The sequence below is a fragment of the Loxodonta africana genome, chromosome 7 (assembly GCF_030014295.1).
Source record: "Loxodonta africana isolate mLoxAfr1 chromosome 7, mLoxAfr1.hap2, whole genome shotgun sequence".
In the NCBI taxonomy this organism is placed as follows: Eukaryota; Metazoa; Chordata; class Mammalia; order Proboscidea; family Elephantidae; genus Loxodonta; species Loxodonta africana.
In genome coordinates, this window is record NC_087348.1 from 10,678,834 (window position 1) to 10,697,769 (window position 18,936).

Here is an 18,936-nt window from a genome sequence, read left to right on the forward strand (position 1 = left end):
CTGCGAACACAGGCGTCGTACAGGTAGTATCTTTCCACTTCCGGAAAAAAAAAAAACAGCCCAACCTTTCCTGTCATTTTATTTTTAGTCCTTCCCTCCCCAACTGGCATCATTCTGTATAAATTATGTCTTCAGCAACCTCGAATCTCCCTCCTGCCTTCTACTCTTTTAAAAAAAAAAAATTTTTCCCATTGTCGTTTTGTATAAAATCGTCACCCCTCCCCAAACTTTGCTTTCTCCTGGGAAAGTCACCAGAGGCATTTCTTTTCCTTGCTCTCTCGGATTGCGGCAGACTGGGCAAAGCCATGCTGCCAGGCTGGGGGGGCGGGGGGCACCAGAAGCCGGGGCAGGGGCGGCCAGGGTGGGGCGGACATCATGTATAGGAGTAGTCTATGTCGGGGATGCCGGCGTCCCGGTAGCCCCTCGTGGTGCCGTAGCCGATGGTGTGCGCACCCTTGCAGAGGCTGCTGCCATTAGAGGGAAAGATGGTGTGTACCACGTACTCTTCTTTGGCGTGGTACGGGTTGATGGGCAGCATCTGTAGCCCAGGACCTCGGATTTCCAGGATGGAGTTATCCTTCTTGGTCCCCGACTCCATATAGTCATCCTTTTTCCGGCTGCCCCGGTTGTAGGCCCTCTCCTGGCTCAGCAGCTCACCGGTCCGGTGCACGTACCAGCAGATGGTCCCCAGGACTAGGAAGAGGAAGACGATTGCCACGGCACCACCAATGATGCCCGCCAGGGGCAGGCCCACCATGGGGTCGGCATTCTGTTCTTGGTTGAGCGTGGTGGTGGGGCCGTAGCTGTCAGCCGTCTCCGCCTTGGCACACACAGGCGTCTCGTCAGCCATGTAGGTGTTGCCAGTCTCCATGGTGACCATGCAGATGATGTAGGTGGACTTGGGCTCCAGGGCCGTCAGCAGGTACTCTGTCTTGTCCCCCTGGACCAGGGTCTCCGTAATGGAGCCCACGGCTGGACTGTGGCCCAGGCGCAGCCAGCTGAGCCGGAAGGAGGAGGCGGGGAGCGTGGCCTTCCATGTGATGCGGATGGAATCCGCGGTAAGGGGCTTCACGTGGATCACCAGGGCCTTGGCACTGTTGCCGGTGGCCATGGGGTAGTCAATGTTGGAGTCGGGGAGGCGCAGCCCCGGTCTCTTGGCCTTAAGGGTGAACAGTGAGCCCTGGGGCGTGGTGGCCGAGGCGTGGTTGCTGGCTGTGGTTTTGGCCGCAGCGTTGGCTGAGCCGCCCTGCGCCCCTGTCTCGAAGCACTCGTCCATCTCGCTGGTGATATCCTTGATGGCCATGCCCCGGACCTTCTCAGGGCCCTGGCACATGAGGCCCCGCACGTTGACCACAGCTGCCCGTGCTTTCACCCAGTCCCGCAGCCACATGAGGTTACAGCCACAGAACCACGGGTTGTTACGGAGCAGCAGCTGGGCCAGGTTCTCCAGGTCGTCGAACAGGCCGCGGGGCAGGGTGGTAAGGTTGTTGTTGGACAGGTCCAGCCGCTCTAGCTCCCGCATCCTCGCCAGCGTGTTATAGGGGATGTGGCTGATGGCGTTGTCCTGCAGGTAGAGCTTCTGCAGGTGAGCACTGGGCAGGTTGAGGGGCGGGGCGGCCAGCGAGTTGCGCACCAGCGAGAGCTCGGTGAGGTTCTGTAGGCGGCTGAAGGTGTCATCGGCGATACGCTGGTTGGCCAGCAGGTTGCCATCCAGCACCAGCCGCCGCAGGCTGTTGAGGCCCTTGAAGGCGTGCAGCGGAATGGTGGAGATGCGATTGTCGTCCAGGCGAAGCTCCTCCAGCGTGTGGGGCAGCCCCGAGGGGATGCTGCTCAGGTGGTTGCGGCTGAGGAAGAGCAGCTTGAGATGCTTACTGTCAGCGAAGGCGTCCTCCTCGATGCTGACGGTGGACACGGAGTTGTCGTCCAGGTGCAGCTTCTCTAGCAGCGGGAGGCGGGCCAGTGAGTCTCTGGCGATGGTGCGCACGTTGTTGTCCTGCAGGTGCAGCTCCCGCAGGGAGCGCGGCAGGTTGACGGGGAACTCGTCCAGGTCATTCTCGTACAGGTAGATGACCTGCACACTGACCTTGGTCTTGAGGTCCTGGGGGATGCCGGCATTGTTGATCTGGTTGTTCTGCAGGTAAAGGGTGGTAGCATCGTCGGGGATGTCTGCGGGGATGGAGGTGAGCCCCCGGTCGTTGCAGTAGATGAAGCCGTTGTCACAGCGACACACCGAGGGGCAGGTGGTGCTGTCGATGACCTCCGTCAGGAAGGCAATGAGCCCGTAGCAGAGGAACAGCCAGTCCCGGAGGTCCATGGTGGCTGTGGTCATCACGACAGTGGCTGTGACGGTGGCAGGGGGCGTGGTAGTGGCAGTGGTGGCGGGGTGTGCCACCACCATGGTGGACCGCTGGAGGAACCCGATCCCACCTGATCTGGGTCCTCCACACCTGCAAGGAGCACAGGACACATGAGAGGGAGACAGCAACAGCAGCTGAGAAGCTTGCCCTGGAAGTGGGTTGTGGCACCCACCTGCCTGCCACCAGGTCACTGCTGTGGGTCCCTACAGGGCAGAGGTCAAATGTGAGACACACATGCAGCAGCCCTTGTCATGCCAAGTGTATGTCACAGGTAATCGATCTGGCTAGTGCCAAATCTCATCAAGGGCAAACGGTGCTCATTCATTATATATACCAGGTGTCACAGCTCTCCCGGAGTGTGACTGGGAGCCTCTGGAGTGGTTAGCTTAGTGAGTTTTGGTTTTTTTCTTTCAAGATTTCTCACTAAGCCAATCTTCACAGCTAATGCTTGGGGCAGTGGTGGTTCAGTGGTAGAGTTATACCTTCCGTGAGGGAGACCCGGGTTCAATTCCCGGGCAGTGCACCTCAAGTGCAGATGCCAGCCACCCGTCAGTGGAGGCTTGTGTGTTGCTGTGATGCTGAAAAGGCTTCAGCAGAGCTTCCAGACTAAGATGGACTAGGAAGAAAGGCCTGGGATCTACTCCCAAAAATCAGCCCATGAAAACCCTACGGATTGCAGCGGTCCATCCACAGTAGATCACGGGGATGGCACAGTGTTTCCTTTCTTTGTGTGTGGAGCTGCGATGAGTCAGGGGCCAACTAAGCGGCCGCTAACAACAACAGTATGGCTAACATTAAAAGTGCTTGTCAGTGTGGATGGAATGGATTTAGGGCAAGCTTTATGGCTCCAGAGCCACAGCCTCTCCCCGGAACTGGAACCGCACAGCACTAGCTGGCTCAGACTCAGGGTTTGGAGCGAAATCTTGTTTCTATGAAGCCTGCAAGCTTAAAACAGAGGAGTCACTAGAACCTGCAAAAAAAAGCACCTGCCAGCGTCGTCACTGGTGAGCAGTGGAGAGTGTGGCGCTTCATTGTTTGGTGTTAAAACAACATGTCCTGTTTGTCACTCGTACATTTCAGAGACAAAATAAACAGGTGTCAACGGAATCGTTTTCTTGTGTAGTTACAGAAATCTCCCTTTATCCGAGGTGCTCTCCCCGGCTCCGTGTTCCGTATTTGGTGGGGAATTATTCCACACCTCCCCCCCTTGCCAAATCATGAAACTTTCAGCTATTTTGAAAATATAAATATATGTACCTGTTTTCTTGCACTTACAGAAATGAATCTGGGTTACAGAAATGAATCTGGGTTACAGAAATGAAACAAAGAAAAGGAGGGAGGGGTCCAGCTCTAAGGGAATTGTCTGCAACGTGTAACTTCAGTTTTCACAAATAGAAAAATTGCAAAGTAGATTTTTCTCATATTATTTTACTGTTCGTCCTGCCAAAAAAAAATCAATTAAAAAGAAATTATCATATTAGGGGAGAGTAAATGGGAGTATGTAGTAAGATGTATATAAGCTTATATGTGACAGACTGACTTGATTTGTAACTTTCACTTAAAGCGCAATAAAAATTATTTAAAAAAAAAATTATCTTTCAGCCTCAGTGGGAAGGTGTTATCATGTCGCTGGCAAAATGTCTGCCGTATAACTCTAGCGTCATAAAGGCTTTTGATGGAGGGCTCGATGGCCTCTCGGAGCCCAAGCGGAGACCCCAGCCTGGGGGGCAGCCCTGGTAGGAGAAGCAGAGCTGCCACCTGCTGAACGAGCCAGTGGGGACTTCACTCCTGTGCCCCAGCCTCAGCAACTGAGCAACTCCATTTCTCAACCATGGCAAACCTTTCTCCTTTCTCCTTCCTGGACTGCTCCCGTCCATCTGGCAAATTGCTCTTCCTGCCCTGGGGCCCAGCTGAACTGTCTCTTCCTCTGCTGTGTTGCAGATAGAGCTCTACGTGTCCATCCACTTATTCATTCCTTTGTCCATCCATCCATCCACCTACCCATTCATCCATCCACTCACTTATCATTCATTCCTTCACCTTTTCACCCATCCATCCCTTCACCCATCCATCCATCCACACATCCATCCATCCACTCACCCATCTACCCATCCATTCCTTCATCCCTCCATTCACCCACTCATCATCCATTCCTTCACCTATTCACTCACCCACCCCCTCGCCCATCCTTTCATCCACCTACCCATCCATCATGCCTTCATCCATCCATTCACCCACTCATCACCCATTCCTTCACTCATCCACTCATCCATCCACTCATCCATCATTTCATCCATCCCTTCATCCATCCATCCACCCACCCACCCATCCATCCACTCACCCATCCATCCGTCCGTCCGTCTGTCCATCCGTCCGTCTGTCCATCCATCCACACGTCCATCCATTCAACAGACTTTTATTGTCTACTCTGTACAGCTCTTGTTCTTTTTATATTCTGGACATAACCCTTATCAAATGTATGATTTCCAGACACTTAGCTGCGGAAGTTCTTTATATATTCTGGATACTAAACTCTTATCAGATATATGACTTGCAAATATTTAGTTGTAAGAGTTCTTTGTGTATTCTACATATTAAACCTTCTCAGATACAGAATTTGCAAATATTTAGTTGTAAAAGTTGTTTATATATTCTACACGTTAAGTCTTATCAGATATATGGTCTCCAAATATTTAGTTATGGAAGTTTTAGCTGCTTAGGATTTCATTCTGGTTGTACAGTAGCTCACATTATAATAAAGACCCTGCCTGGAGCCTTATGAATATTTAAGTCATTTAATCCTCCCAGCAGACATGAGGTCAGTGCCCTCCTTGTTCCCATTTTACAGATGAGGAAACTGAAGCTCGAAGATGCTAAGTTAACTTGTTCAGGGCTACCCGAGAAGAGGTGAGGGTGGGCTTGGGACCCAGGCTCTCTGAGTCACAGGCTAGAATCGTGCCTGCTTGGCTGCAGCACTGCACCTCTTGCCCAGTCTCTGAGGGCTGCAGGTCCTGCTGTTTGGTGACTAGTATTTTAATGTCCCCTACTGAATCGCAGGTGCTCAAGGTGGGGGCCATGGCCTCTGTGTTATCAGTGACCACCAATGACAATGACCCTGCAGTGGTGCTGAGCAAGGCAAGGACACCTCCGGCCGCTGTGACCACTGCACCTCATGTCTGTTCTGCACTTACAGGGGCCCTTGCTCAGCTGCTATGAAGCTCCAAAGCCTTTCTAGAGCTTGGCGTTTGCCAAGGCTGGGACGCCAACACTGCTCAGGCCTAAATCGGCATGAAGCTTTGTCCATGAGGTAGACCAAGCACAGATGGAGGCCTGGCCCTAGACACCCAGGCTGGAAATGGAAACAAGCGAGGGCGAGGGGGAAAGGGCACACAGGGTTTTCTGCCTGTGGAGCTGGGGGTGGAGAAGAGGCCCCCTGAGGAAAGCAGAGGTCAGGAAGGCCAGGAGAAAGGCGGGTGGATGAGACAGCTGTCCCTGGGCCAGCCAGTGCCCAATCTCTGTGCAGGTGGTAGGCTGCCTCCAACACTTAGGGCCAGTGAAGCAACCACACACTCCTCACACCAGCAACCACAGGCCCAGGGGCTGAGGACGCTTGCCTGCTTGCCAGGCTACGTGTCCATGACCCCATCCACACCCCACCACCGCTTCAGCCCCTCAGCACTTGGAGTCCCTGCACACTGAGCTCTGGCTATTGTCTCAGTTTCCTCAGTGACTCCTGTCTTTCTGAGGTCCTAGAACCCATGTTTGTACCTGACCAGGCCATCCTGGGCCCCCCACCTCTCTCCCACCCAGAACTGTCCCGTGTTCCCTAGTGGGGATCCCTTCTGGGTGTCTTGTGGCATTTCACGCTCAGTGCATCCCAACCAGACCCCCTCAGGGGGCAGTTCCACCTCCACCCGCTCATTCAGGCTGGAAAGCTAGGTCACCCTCCATGGTCTCCTGCTTCCACCCTCACCCAGTTAGTATGTCTTGCTGATCCAGCCTGCTAGGCATCTCACACATCCCCCCATCCTTCCCTCCCACCCTGTTGCTCCCCTATCATCCCTTCCAGACCCTCCTTTCCTCTCCCTTACCTGGGTGTCCAGGGCTCTATGAGGCCTGTCCCCACACCTGCCCCCTCCTGCCTCATTCTTGTCACCACTCTGCCCCTCACGTGATGCTCTTGCCAGACGAAGCTGCTCCTGGTTTTCAACCTCACCTCTTCCTCTGAGGCTCTGCACACACTGTTCTGTCTGCTCCAACATGGTTCCTTCCTCCTCCCTCACCGGGTGACCCTGGCCTGGCCTCCACACCTCAGAGGCCCCTTCCCTGGGCGCTGCGTCCAGGTGAGCTCTTCCCTCACCGGGCTCCCCGGAGACCTGGGCGAAGCCCTGGCTCAGCACACACCTCCCCCTGCCATAACTGCTGGTTCTCTCGTTTGTTTTCCCTCTAAATAGGACATTCTTTGAGAACGAAGGCCAATTCCATCAGCGACGCTGCCGTCTGCTCTATGCCTAGCACAGTTCCTGGCCCATGAAGGAACTTTTCAATAAGTCAGTGGAAAAAGTCCCCCAGGGAGGATGCTAGTGACATCAGATACTGCTGCCCACTAACTCTGTGTGGAGCACCGTCCACCCACCTGCGTACTCATCCCCTCCCCCAGAAGCCCACATCCAGCTGCCAGCAGCTCCTGGGAGCACCACCTGCAAAATGTGCCCTGAGTTTGACTGCCCCTCTCTATTTCCATGGCGAGCACCCTGCTTCAGGCCCCGTCCCCATCCAGATTAATAACAGCCCTCTATGTGGTCTTGCCACGTGCGCCCTGCCCCCCGAGTGTGTCCCCCACAGCAGGATGAGTCACCTTGTAAAATCCTGTCAGGTCATGTCACTCCACTCAAAGCCTTCCACAGTCATCACGGTGGCTGTCAAGGCCCCACGTGCCCTAGTGCATCACCCCCGGTGGCCTTGTCCACTCTGCTCCTTTTACTCTGTCTGCAGCAGCCAGGCACAGCCACCCCAGGGCCCTTGCACGTGCGGCTCCCACTGCCAGGAACATTCTTCCCCAGAGAGCCACACCCTTGCCCCTCACCTCTTCCAGGGGAGGCCTTCCCTGGCCTCCTGATTACAAACCATAATCCCCGGAATACTCCTTATCCCTTTTCCTGGCTTTACTTTCCCTGTGGTACTCACCACCAACTAATATGCTATAGATTTTATTTTTATAATTGCCTTTCTCCCTACTAGAAAGTAAGGCTCTGTGAGGGCAGGGACTTTTGGGTGTTCTGTTTCCTGCTGTATCCCCCTGGGCCCAGCCAGTGGTTGATCTGTAGCAGATGCTTACTATCTCTAGGAGGAACACGCTTACGAGGAAAGAACTATCATTATCATTGACCCATTTTGTAGATGAGGAAACTGAGGCATAGAGAGACGTGCCCAAGGTCCCCTGGCAGGAAGCAGGGGAGTCAGGATTTGGCTCAGAGCTGTCTAGCTGTAGAGGATGGGGTGTCTTTGCTGAAGACAGGGTGTCCCCAGCCCCTAGCCCACCCGGACATGGCCATGGAGCCTGGGATGAGGGCTCGAAGTTCTTTTCCAAGAGGCCCCCTCCCTGCAAGCTTCCTGTCTGCTTTGCCCTGGGAGGTAAGTAAAGTGGATAAAGCGTGGGTGTCCCAGGCCACCCAGGCTCTTATCTGGCCACTGTCTCCCTTGCCTCTCATTACATCCGGGACTGGGAAGGGCACTGTTCCAGGACGCAGGAGAGGACAGGCTTGAAGCAGGAGACAGCTGCACAGGCCTGGACACCTGGCCTTCAGAGGAGAGGATCCACTGGGGCACTCGGAGGGACCCTCTGGCCAGGCCTCATCCCTTCCCCTCTTCACAGGGTTCATGAGTGCAGAGGTCCTTGGTTTGTACCTGTGGCTGCCACATACACACAGGTCCTCATCCCTATTTTACAGCTGAAGGACCTGAGGCTCAGAGAAGGGAAAACCCATTGCCATTGAGTCGATTCTGACTCATAGTGACCCTACAGAACAGAGCAGAACGGCCCCATAGGGTTTCCAAGACTGCAACATTTAAGGAAGCAGACTGCCACATCTTTCTCCCGTGGAATGGCTGGTGGGTTCGAACTACCGACCTTTCGCTTAGCAGAGAGTGCTTAACCAGTGTGCACCAGAGCTCCTTCAGAGAGGGGAAGGGATGTCAGAGAACACAGCCCACTCAGGTCTCCAGCTGTACCTCATCCGACTCCCTCTGCAGGGAGCTAGAGCCACCAAAGTTCTGCCCTTGAGTTGCTTATGAGCCAAAAGTCGGGGGCAGTGCAGGTGCCAGAGATAGAACAGCTCAGGGGCTCCTGCATCCCCCTGGTCTTTCAGCCTCTGAGTCCTGGCACAAGGAATGTAGGTTGTCTCTGGGCTTGGTGGTTCCGGGGCCATGCCCTGAGCAGGGGGCAGACTTGTTAAGGCCAAAGCCAAGGCCAGCCAACGCATTCTCTGGCACAGACATCTGTTCCAGTGCCGGCTCAGCTCATGGCCGCAGTCCCCAGCCTCCAGAGGCCCAGCATCATAATAGAGTCTAAATTGCAGCTTTCAGAGGTGCTTGATGGATAACCGAGACATGTTTGGGAGGCAGGGACCCAAGGCCTTTCGCCTCCCCTGCCTTCAAGCCTCATTCATCTTGGACCCAAGTCTCTTCTGCAGCCCCTGAACCCAAGGCCACCCTGAGGCGGGACCCTCTGGCTCCAGGAAAACAGGATGGGCCTGGGGGAGGGGGACAAAGAGAGCCCACCTCCCTGGAGGTGCCCTTTAATTGCTCGGGTGCCTGGCAGCTGTTTTATTCCCTTGTTGTGCGTCTGATGGTTTATGTGGTCATCAAATTAAACCCGGTAAATCGCCTGTCTTTTATGGGATCACTTGTCGCCGTCTCCTGGATCCTGCAGACTTCAGCATGGTATAAGTTATGACCTGCCAGCTCCATAACTGACAGCAGGGTTCTCTGTGTGTGGCAGGGTCTGGAGCCACAAGGGCTCTGGATGGAGGGATCAGGACCCCCATTAGCTGAGGGGGGGCCTGGGGTACCATTCGTGGCCTTCTCCATCAGCTACTGGCCCCTGCCTTCTTCCAGGACAGAGAGACCTGGGTTCAAATCCTGCCTCTGTCATTTCCAGGCTGTGTGATCTTGAGCAGGTTGCTTGCCCTCTCTGAGCTTCAGTTTCCTCATCTATAAATCTGGTGGTAATAGTTCCCCTTACAGTGTGTACAACCTGAGTGTACTGATGCGTAAGGTTAAAGAGCTGTTCTGATTCCCTGGTAGTACCAGGAACAAGCAGTCTGGCGTCTGCCACTGCTTATCTCTTTCCTCTCATCTCCAGTGGCCCCTTCTTTGCCACACCCATGCCTGCCTTGCATCCAGAGCAGATGGGGGTGATGCCTCTCTGGGCCTCAGTTTCCTTATCTTTTAAGTATTGCTGAGAACCCCACTTCACCCCCTGGGACTTTTGGGCAGCATTTTCCCAGAAGCCACAACTCTAGTGCATAAAACCCTTTGTGGTGCTGGGGCACAGCTTCCCGTGCAGAGGGAGAGGCTTTCCCCCGGTGTCCCAGACCTCAGGAACAGTGAACTGAGTTGGGGAACACTGAGCTGAGTTGGGGGGCAGTGAGCTGAGTGGCAGGACAGTAAGTGAGTGAATGGGAAGCTCCACACCCATCTGTGATGGCTTTACAGGTCGGTTTCAGGGAGACTTTATCCCTCTCGGTGGCTCAGGGCCATGTGTAACAGCAACCCTCTCCGCTGCTTGGGCCTTTGCCAGGGACCCCTGGCTTCTGCCCCCTGCTCTCCTGGCCCCTGGGGACATTACTTTCTGAATCACAGGGCCCCTCCCAGGGTCTTGCTGCAGCCAGAGGGAACAGCCACCCCACCTTGCCTGGCCTGGGCACGCTCCAACTTCCGTGCTTCCACCTGCCCTCTTCCTGGCTGGGGATGTCTCAGACTGGGCCAACCAGGGAGGGGGAATGTCTGCATCTGTGACATATTTGTAGGGAGGACAAACACACGGGTCATGTAGATAGTACTTTTTTGAAAGGACATAGCGGGTGCTGGCTGCTTCCCCACCCCACCGACCTCTGGACCCTGTTCACTTGCTTGTGGCTGTAATTGCTCGATTTAGTCCCCAGCCTTGCAAATCCCTCGGACTCTGGTGCCTGTGTGGTGGCACTGCAGCAGGGCTGCCACAGAACCCTGGGAGCTCTAGCTTCCCCACCCAGCCCCCAGGTGTGCTCTCTTGCAGGCGGCTGCCCCCCGCCCCTGCCCCCGCCCTCCAGCAAGAATAATTCTGTGTGTTTTCCCTAAGCCCTTTCTCCCAGGGGGCCCCACACTTGCAACATCAGCCCTGAGGCAGGAGGCAGGTGCACAGGATAGGCTGGAGGTGGAAGACCTTTCTCAGCCCGAGGGGTACAGGCAGGTTGGGGGGACCCCAGCCCCACAGGGCGCAGCCCCACAGGCACTTGACTCCCTCCCCCGCCAGATGGTGAGCTCCACGAAGGCAGGGTGGACAGTCATCTCTGGATCTGTGATCAGCCCTCACGCAAATTTAACATAATGAGGGCAATGCAGGCCCAACCCTTAACTCTACGTTTTCTTCCTCATTGGCTGGCTACCACGGGGGGCTCAGCTACAAGCAAGATGGAGGGGAGGAGGGCGAAGAGGCCTCTCCCTCCTGGTGCTTCCTCCCTGCGCTGCCCCAGGAAGCCCTTCCACGACAAAGGCAGTGTGCCCCAGTGAGCCTGCCTGGGTGCTGTTCAGCTGTTCCACCTACTGGGGTGGGGGGGACCTGGGCCTCAGGTCTTTCATCTGTAAAATGGGGCAATTAAACTATCTGCTCCACTGAGTTTTTGTAAGGATAGAATAAGGTTACTTTCAGTGTTCAGCAGACAGAGTGGTGCTGAGACGAGGGAACAAATACTGTTATTAACAGCAATGTAATACTTTGCTGCAGGCCCACTGCAAGAGAACCCCGGCCGGAAGGGGGCCTTGAGAACTGCCTGAGTGGGGCTTTTCCAAGCTTAGTTCACGAAGGCACCCCAGGGGCACCCCTTCTCAAGGCCTGTCTGGGTCCACCAGGGGCATTGGGCAGGGGGTTTTCAAGGCCCTCCTCACCCTGGCTCCCAGGATATGCCAGCCTGCCACACCCATCACCTTGCACAACTTTGTTCCTCCGATCTTGTCTCTGGGTGCCACTTCCAACTTGCAAGACATGGGGGTGGGGCAGGGATTCTTTTAAAACCTAAAGTTAATTATTTTTCTAATTTCATGCTGCATGCATTATGCATCAGCTGTTATCACTGGCGGTAATTGCAGACAGGTATGCAAATGCCCTCAAAATGTGCCCGAGTTCACCTCGCTGCATGGGCCGTCTGGGCGGCGCTGGGCGGGATGTCCTGAACTTCAGAGACTACAAATCGCTTTACAAAAACAAGACTTTAAAATTGTGTCTTAGGAGGTTAATTATATTGATAACAGTGTTCGATATTAAACTATTCGGGGCCAGGAGGGGGTGGGGGGATGAAAGGAGACACGTGTAATTTTGTTTCTTGCTCTCTCCGCATTATTTAATAAGATGTTCCTGCATCTGGTATTTCTGTCTGTCTGAGTCCATTTTTAGTCAAGCTGCCTAGCCTGCAACTTAATTCCTTTTGGAAAGGAAAAGAGAAAGCCCAGTGGAGTTTCAGAGGGTAGGAGAGGGGCCGAAGGGCCTTTATCTTGGGAGGCTGGGCGCAGGAAGGGAGAAGCAGATCTGGGACAGTGGCAGAGAACAGGGCCGTGACCACGTGCAGGGTTTGCACTTCTGGGCCCTCAGCAGCCAGCTGGATCCTGGGCCCCAGCAGGGGTCCAGAAGAGAGCAGTGTGACCAGGGGAGGCTGGCTATAGCGATAATTCCTGATTACCAATCAAAGACTTGGAGCTGGGCTGGGCCTCTTAGGATTGGGGTAGCATCCAGGACAGGTGGCTGGGGCAGGCCCTGCTCCTAGTGAGGCCTCCCAATTTATTTATCATTTATTTATCGGTTACCCATTGGTGGTCTGACTCCTCCCACTAGAATGTACACTTGAACAAGGCAGGGACATGGTCGGTCTGTCTCGTTCATGTCTGAATAGGAACTGCATAGCCCAGCATGGGTGTGGTAACAAGGGCTGCTTAGTCAACGTGTGATGAATAAATGAGTGGGTGAATGAATGAATGGAGACCCGAAAGGGAGGCCCCAGGATCTGGAGCCCTGGGCCAGGCAGTGGGAGAAAAGAGGGAGGCAGCCCTCCTTCGGGTCCACCTGGGAGGTGATAATTACCTGGCGCTCTGACCACAGTGGTGCAGAGAAGCAAAGGGACTGGTCTGGCAGGTACAGTGGGTGGTGGAGGACCAGATGCAGACCCAGGCCCTGGACTCATTGTCCAGTGCTCTTCCCTTCCCAGTCTCTTACTGCCCCTCTCAGCTGCCCAGTGAGGCCCCGACAAGCCCCTGGAGGTGAAGGGCAAACTCTGGGAAGACTTCTGTCACTGTTGTCTCTGATAAGGGGGGGGGGACCCGGCCCTGCCCAGCCTCAGGTCTGTCCCCAGGCCTCAGAGGCTGGAAAGCTGGGGTAGTCTACCTTCTGGCTGGCAGAAGCATGACTTGGTAGTCTTTACCCCTCCCCCACCCCCACAGAAACACATAGTATGGAGCCCAACCCTCAGGACCCTGGAGCCAGGTGAATCACCTGCTGTTTATAAATGAGGGAAAGCCAAGGTCCAGAGAGGGGAAGGGACTGGTCCCTGGTCACTCTGTGATTGGACAGAGACAGCAGCCTCTCCACACCCACCTTCTCTGCCCTTGGCACTACTAAACTCTACCCCTCTTTCCCAGTGGGTTGGCATGGGGAGACACTAGGTGACAGTGGACAGTATCCCAGATCAAGCAAGGTGTAACTGGGTCTGCAGACCTGCAGGCCTTGTGGGGTTAGGCCTGTCATCAGTGGCAGTAGCTGGTACCACCTCATGCTGGCTGCGTGCTGGGCCCTTCACATAGTCCTCTCCTTTCCAGTTGGCAACAGCTGGATGGACCTGTGTCCCCAGTGCGCAAACCAAAACCAACCAACCCAACCTGTTGCTGTCAAGTTGGTTCTGATAAAGGGATGTGAACTCAGGGAGGGGAAGGGACAGACGTGCCCAAGGTCACACTGCTCTCAACTGGGGGGGCCAAGGCCCAAACCCAGATCCCTCTGGTTTGCCCCTCCTTGTGTGCCTGCCCTTAGGAGTGGGGGAGCTGCACAGCTCACCGGAGGCACCCAGCCCTGCACACAGATTCTCCACACATATTTGGGGCTGTAGGCCTGAGCTCTAGAAATTACCCCTACCCCTCCTGGGGGCCGAGAGGAGAGTAGGGCCAGGGATGGGGCGAGGAGGCCATGAGGCATGCGTGCGGTAGGGACGTGGGATGGGTGGCGGCCCAGGCAGGGGCAGCGCTTGCTCCCTGGGGCTCAGGCGCGCTTGCAGTGGCTCGGGCCCGCTGCCGGGCTGGCGCGCCTTTATAATAAATAACAGAAAATAGCCGATCCGCAGGGCATCTTTCACGCCGGTGGCTAATAACATGGCTATTAATGCCCCCGCAGACGGCGTATGCACCGCGAGCGCTGACGAATGTCCGGGGCCCTGGTGCAGTCATAAATCAGCCCCTCTCCTGGGGAAGAGCGCGAGGAAGTGTTATTTTCCATCTTGGTAATGAATTGGGGCTTCCCTGCCCTGCCCGGGGTGCCGCCGCTGCTCGAGGTTGCTGGGGAATTTGTGTTTGGGGAGGTGCGGGCCCTCCGGTCCAGCCTCTAGGAGCTGGAAGAGCAGGTCCCGCCCCCCCAGGGCAGGGCCCCTCCCCCAACGGGCCCAGTCTGGGTGAGATCCGGCCAGGTGCACGCTGTGTTACCTCAGGGCACTCACTGCTGGTCTCAGGGCCTAGGTTTGCCCCTCTAGCCAACAAAGGGGCTGAACCGGAAGCCAGAGCAGACAATGGTCGGAGCCAGTAGGTACGGGCTTGAGTGGTGGCTTTGGCTCAGCCCCACCCAGGTCCTCTTGTCCAGGGCAGAGCCAGGCCAGGATACAGGGGAGCTTGTGGGGTTCCCTCCAGTTCCAGGGCAGCAGGTGCTGTGGCCAGTACAAAAAACAAACAAACAGCCCGTTGCCTGGAGTGGATTCCGACTCATAGTGACTCTAAAGAACAGAGTAGAACTGCCACATGGATTCGAACGACCGATCTTCTGATTTGCAGCCCAGCTCTTAACCACTACACCACCAGCCTTTCCCGTACAAGCATCACCAGAAGTTCCCCCAGAGACTTGCAGCTGCCCGCTTTGGGTGGAAATCGTCGCCCTGCAGTGGAGAGGCACTCAGAGCCAGACCCCCCAGGAGCAGAGGGACTGTGAGGGAGTTACTCAGGAATATGGCCTCTCCGTTGCAGCCAGGGTCCACCCACCCTGGGGCTGAGCCCAGTGGTAGGGGGGCAGGTAGCAAATGAACCCTACCTGCCCAGGCAGAAGCTGCTAGCTGCACGAACTGTGTGTGTGGGGTAGGTGGGACCCAGTTGCAAACCTGGGAGCTCTGGGACACCCCAGTGTGACCCAGCCGGGGGAAGAGGCCTTCAGAGAGCACGACCTAGCTCTCTAGTGAGCCAGGCTTTCTGTGGGCCTCAAGGTGCCCAGAGCCGCCTTCTTGGGCCACCCAGAGCCCTTTCCACATCCCTCGCCTTACCTGCTTCTGTACCACAGCTCCAGAGCCCGCTGGGTTCACCCGTCTGGAGGCCCCTGTGCCAATGCCAAGCCTAGGACAAGGTGGGCCTGGGCCTCGCTCACATTCCTGGCCCTGCAGCCCACTCAGTCTTGCTCACCTGGGGCGCTGGGTGGGGCTGGGGCACCTGGGGTCGCAGGGAGGAAGGCCTGTGTCTTACTCTCCTGGGCCTGTCGTGCTCAGATGCGGCTGTGTGTCCCCAGCTGCATCCTCCACGCCTTGGACTGCAGGCGCCGCTGGCCTCTCTCCCTGGAGTGAGGGGCGTGATCTTGGGGCAAGCAGGGGTGCCTCCAAGGCCCTGGGACTCCTGTGCGTGGCAGAGGGCTTGCCCTTCTGTGCCCCCCAAGCATGCCCTAAGGCCTGGCGCCCGTTGCAGGGCAAGGCGGCCCCTCGTCGCCTGCAACTTCCACGGCCTCTTTCAACTTTCCTCCTTTTGTCTGCTGGCCGCCACCTCCTCTGAAAGGCCTCTGCGTGGCTTTTACCCTTTTTCTTTACCAAGTTTTTTTTTTTTTTAATCTCTTTAAGTCACTTGGTTCGGTGCAGAGAGCGTTCTGGCGTGACAGAGCTGAGAGGGAGTCGATCTCCAAAGACTCGATTCGTGCCACTCAGGCGGTGTCTCCAGGGGGCAGGTGGGGGTCCATTACCCTGCTGAGGAGTTCAGATGTTCACTGCAGGGCCGAGCTGCTGACATGCGCTGCTGAGCTGTCAGCCCCACACTGGGCTTTGGGAAGATGCAGGGGGCGGGGGGTGGGGGGGGGTGGACTCAGTCCTGCTTGGCTGCTCCTGTTTGTGGAGAAGGCTTTATTGCTGGGGAGGCGAGGAGGCTGAACTCTTCTTGCTTTACCCCCGGTCTTGTCTGTCCAAAAAGGATGCCTTCTTCTCACCTGCTCCCTGCCTCCTCACCTGCCAAAAACAATACAAGTGATTAAGCCCAAGGAAATCAGGAACCCCACGAGGACAAGCCTCCTTCCCCATCCATCCCTACGATCCTGTTTTCTTGAAAGCCACATTCTCACGAGGCGGGGAAGGGGGCTGGGATTATCTTTCCCACCGCTGCCCCTTTTTCAAATCCGGGGCTGACTTGCGTGCCTCCATAACAAACAGCTGGCCTTGCCCAGCGCCCTTCCCTGTAGCTTCCTGGTTCCCCCCCCCCCCCCCCCCGCCGGAGCGGAAGCGCTGGAAAGGGCAATGTGAAGTTCTGGAAGCTCCTGGCCACACGGGGCTGTCTGCCCAGCCCAGAGCTGGCTCTGCTTCCCCAGCACCTGCTCCTTTTGCTAAATGTCATTCAAAGGCTCCAACTGGGCCACCTTGGCTGGGCTTCCACAGCAAGCCTGCCTTTCCCGCTGCCATGGGGAGCAGAGAACAGGGAAGTTGGTCTCGGTGTTCCTGATCTCCCTCACTTCCCAGGCCGGGGTCAGGGCACCACACCCCCAGCTACCCTCTGTGGCCACCTGCCCTTGACACAGAGACCTGGGGGGCAGGGCAGGCTGTGCCCCAGATCCACAACAAAACCACCTCCCGATGGCCCCTCATTAGCGTGGCTTGCTGAAGGCCCCTCGGTGCCCTGGTGTCTGCGTTCCCCCTGCAGGAGCCCCTCATTGGAAGAGGGCTTTTATTCCACATCTGAGAGTGTTAGCTCTGGTTTGAAATCGGATCCAGATGGGCTCAGCTGCATCTGGGCACTTTTCTTTGTAAGGCTGAAGGTGGCTGATTTGAGAAAGGCTTGTCGTCTGGGGCTGTTACAAATACAAACAGGGATATTTAGGGAACGTGGTTTAATCAGCCCAGAACCCAGACTGGGGGGTCGCCGCCCACTGGGCTCAGAGCCTGGCAGGATTTGCACGTGGGGAGAGGGGGTGCTGGCCAGATGGCCTGTAGGCTGAGGCTGGGGGGCTGACAGGGTAGCAGGGGTGGGGGTCTTGAGACAAACTTCCCTAGGAGGAAGGAGGCTTAAGAGCCAGCCAGTGCCATAAATACTCCAGGTGCAAGCAGCGCCCCCTGGGGAGGACTGGAGGGGAGATGAGGACAGTGTCCCCACGTGGGGGGTGAAAGCCGGGCTCCAGCTCCAGCCTTTATTGCTATTACCACGCGTGTGATTTCACCCAATTATAAATTGTAATTTCTGTATGAAAGCGAGAGATGGAAAGAATCCAACGAGGTCATCTGCCTCCCTGGCCCCGGGTGAGGAAATTGTTTTATACTGCTGGCGGTGGGGGCGGAGGCGGTAGGGCCTCTGTGCTTACTTAGAGAGGGTGGCAGTGGTGGCCTGGAGTGCTTGAGGCTCCAGCCAGCTATGGCTGGCTGCATCCCCACAACAGAGAGACTGCCGAATCCTGCTTTCGGAATGATGAATCCAGGAAGGCAGGCTCATGCCACCGGCGCGTCTGCGTCAGGCCCTTCCAAAGCTCTCACGATAAAGGCAATGCTCTCATGGGAACCTGGAGGCCCCGCAGGGCCTGGCCCTGCCAGTCCACCAGCCCCATGCCCTCCCTTGTGCCCTTGCACTCTTCAAGTTGTCCGCTCCAACCTCATCCCTCACCTCCTGTATCAGGCCTCTCTCCCACTATGTGTGTGCGTAGTTGCACGTACCTTCGTGGCAATGACACAGTGTAAGGGACTGTTCTCTGGGTTCAAGAAGGAAGGGGCATCTGCTTGCCGGCACCTGAATCTCAAGCACCTGACTTAGTGCCCTGCACACAGTAGATGCTTAATAAATGCATCCAGCCTGGCTTGGCCGCCTTGCACACAGTAGGTGCTTAATAAATATGTCCAGCGAACACCCTACTTCTGCTTCCTCACTTAGAAAATGAAGGCTTTTGGTGGCCCCATCCGGCTTTAACATCCTTCACACCAGGTGTCCTGTGGCCTACACCCTCCCAAGTGGTTCTGCAAAGCCTTCTTGGAACCTGGGCTTGGTGTCCTGAGGACTTCTTATCTCAGGGATCATGCCCCAGACCCTGTGCAGGAGGTAAGGGATGATGTCTGGAGGGGATTCTTGCAGGAGGGGGACTGGCACAAGGAAGGGCCCCGGGCAGAGAGCAGATATTGGACACCTCGGGTTTCCTCTTGGTGTCTGGGGTGATGTATTCCTTTTCCAAGGTGAGCCTGGCTGTCAGCAGTTGGGAGGTGTGAGCTTGGGGGAGCACTGTGGCTCTTCCCACGTGTGGGTGCATAATGACAGTCATTTGTAGCCACCTGTATTCACTCAACCAAACTAGGCCCGGGAATAAATATGTAAATGTGCCCTCCAAAGAATTCCCAATGGGCGTGCTACTGAATCAAGTGAGCTGAGACCACACGGTGGAAATGGAGGGAATGGCTGCGTGTGGAACTTTCTGTGCGGTCAGTTGAGTTAATGAAGGACACAGTGAATCCATGCAGCCCCAGGGGTTCAATAATCAGGGCCCTCTTTGGCCACAGGTGAGTGGTCAGCTCTGGGTATCCCCTTCCCTGCCCCCCACCACCATGGGCCAGCCTCTGCTCACCCCTCTTGCTTCAGTCTTCCCCTGTTCTCAGAGGCTCCAGGCCTAGTCTCTCCATGCTGGCACCAAAGAACCATTTTTCTTGGTAAACATAATGAAAGCTTCCATTTGTAAGTACTTGAGATGCTTATACATTTTTACTTTTTGTTATAAACAACTCTATTGTAACTGCGTTAAAAGAAATTTAAAAGGGGGAAAAGAAAGCTAGAGCTCAATCTCACATCTCCACTTGAGCCTTTGCACTGGGACAGGTGCTGCTCATATATGTACATGGTTTACCAAGGAATGATGCACCTGTCCTTC

General features: G+C 55.8%; 2 protein-coding genes across 3 annotated transcripts in view; one reads left to right on the forward strand and one right to left on the reverse strand.

Annotated features, from left to right (window-relative positions):
* The window catches only part of MACROD1 (mono-ADP ribosylhydrolase 1), a 174,494-nt gene that overhangs the window by 47,740 nt on the left and 107,818 nt on the right, over positions 1-18,936 (forward strand). The gene's annotated exons all lie outside the window — the stretch shown is intronic.
* FLRT1 (fibronectin leucine rich transmembrane protein 1) lies at positions 374-2,656 on the reverse strand. The gene has a single exon (XM_003419624.4). The coding sequence runs from the start codon at positions 2,396-2,398 to the stop codon at positions 374-376; it is 2,025 nt and encodes a 674-aa protein (XP_003419672.1). The 5' UTR covers positions 2,399-2,656.

Excerpts from the sequence above, each read along its gene's own strand:
- FLRT1 (XM_003419624.4), bottom strand. The coding sequence starts at position 2,398 with ATGGTGGTGGCACACCCCGCCACCACTGCCACTACCACGCCCCCTGCC.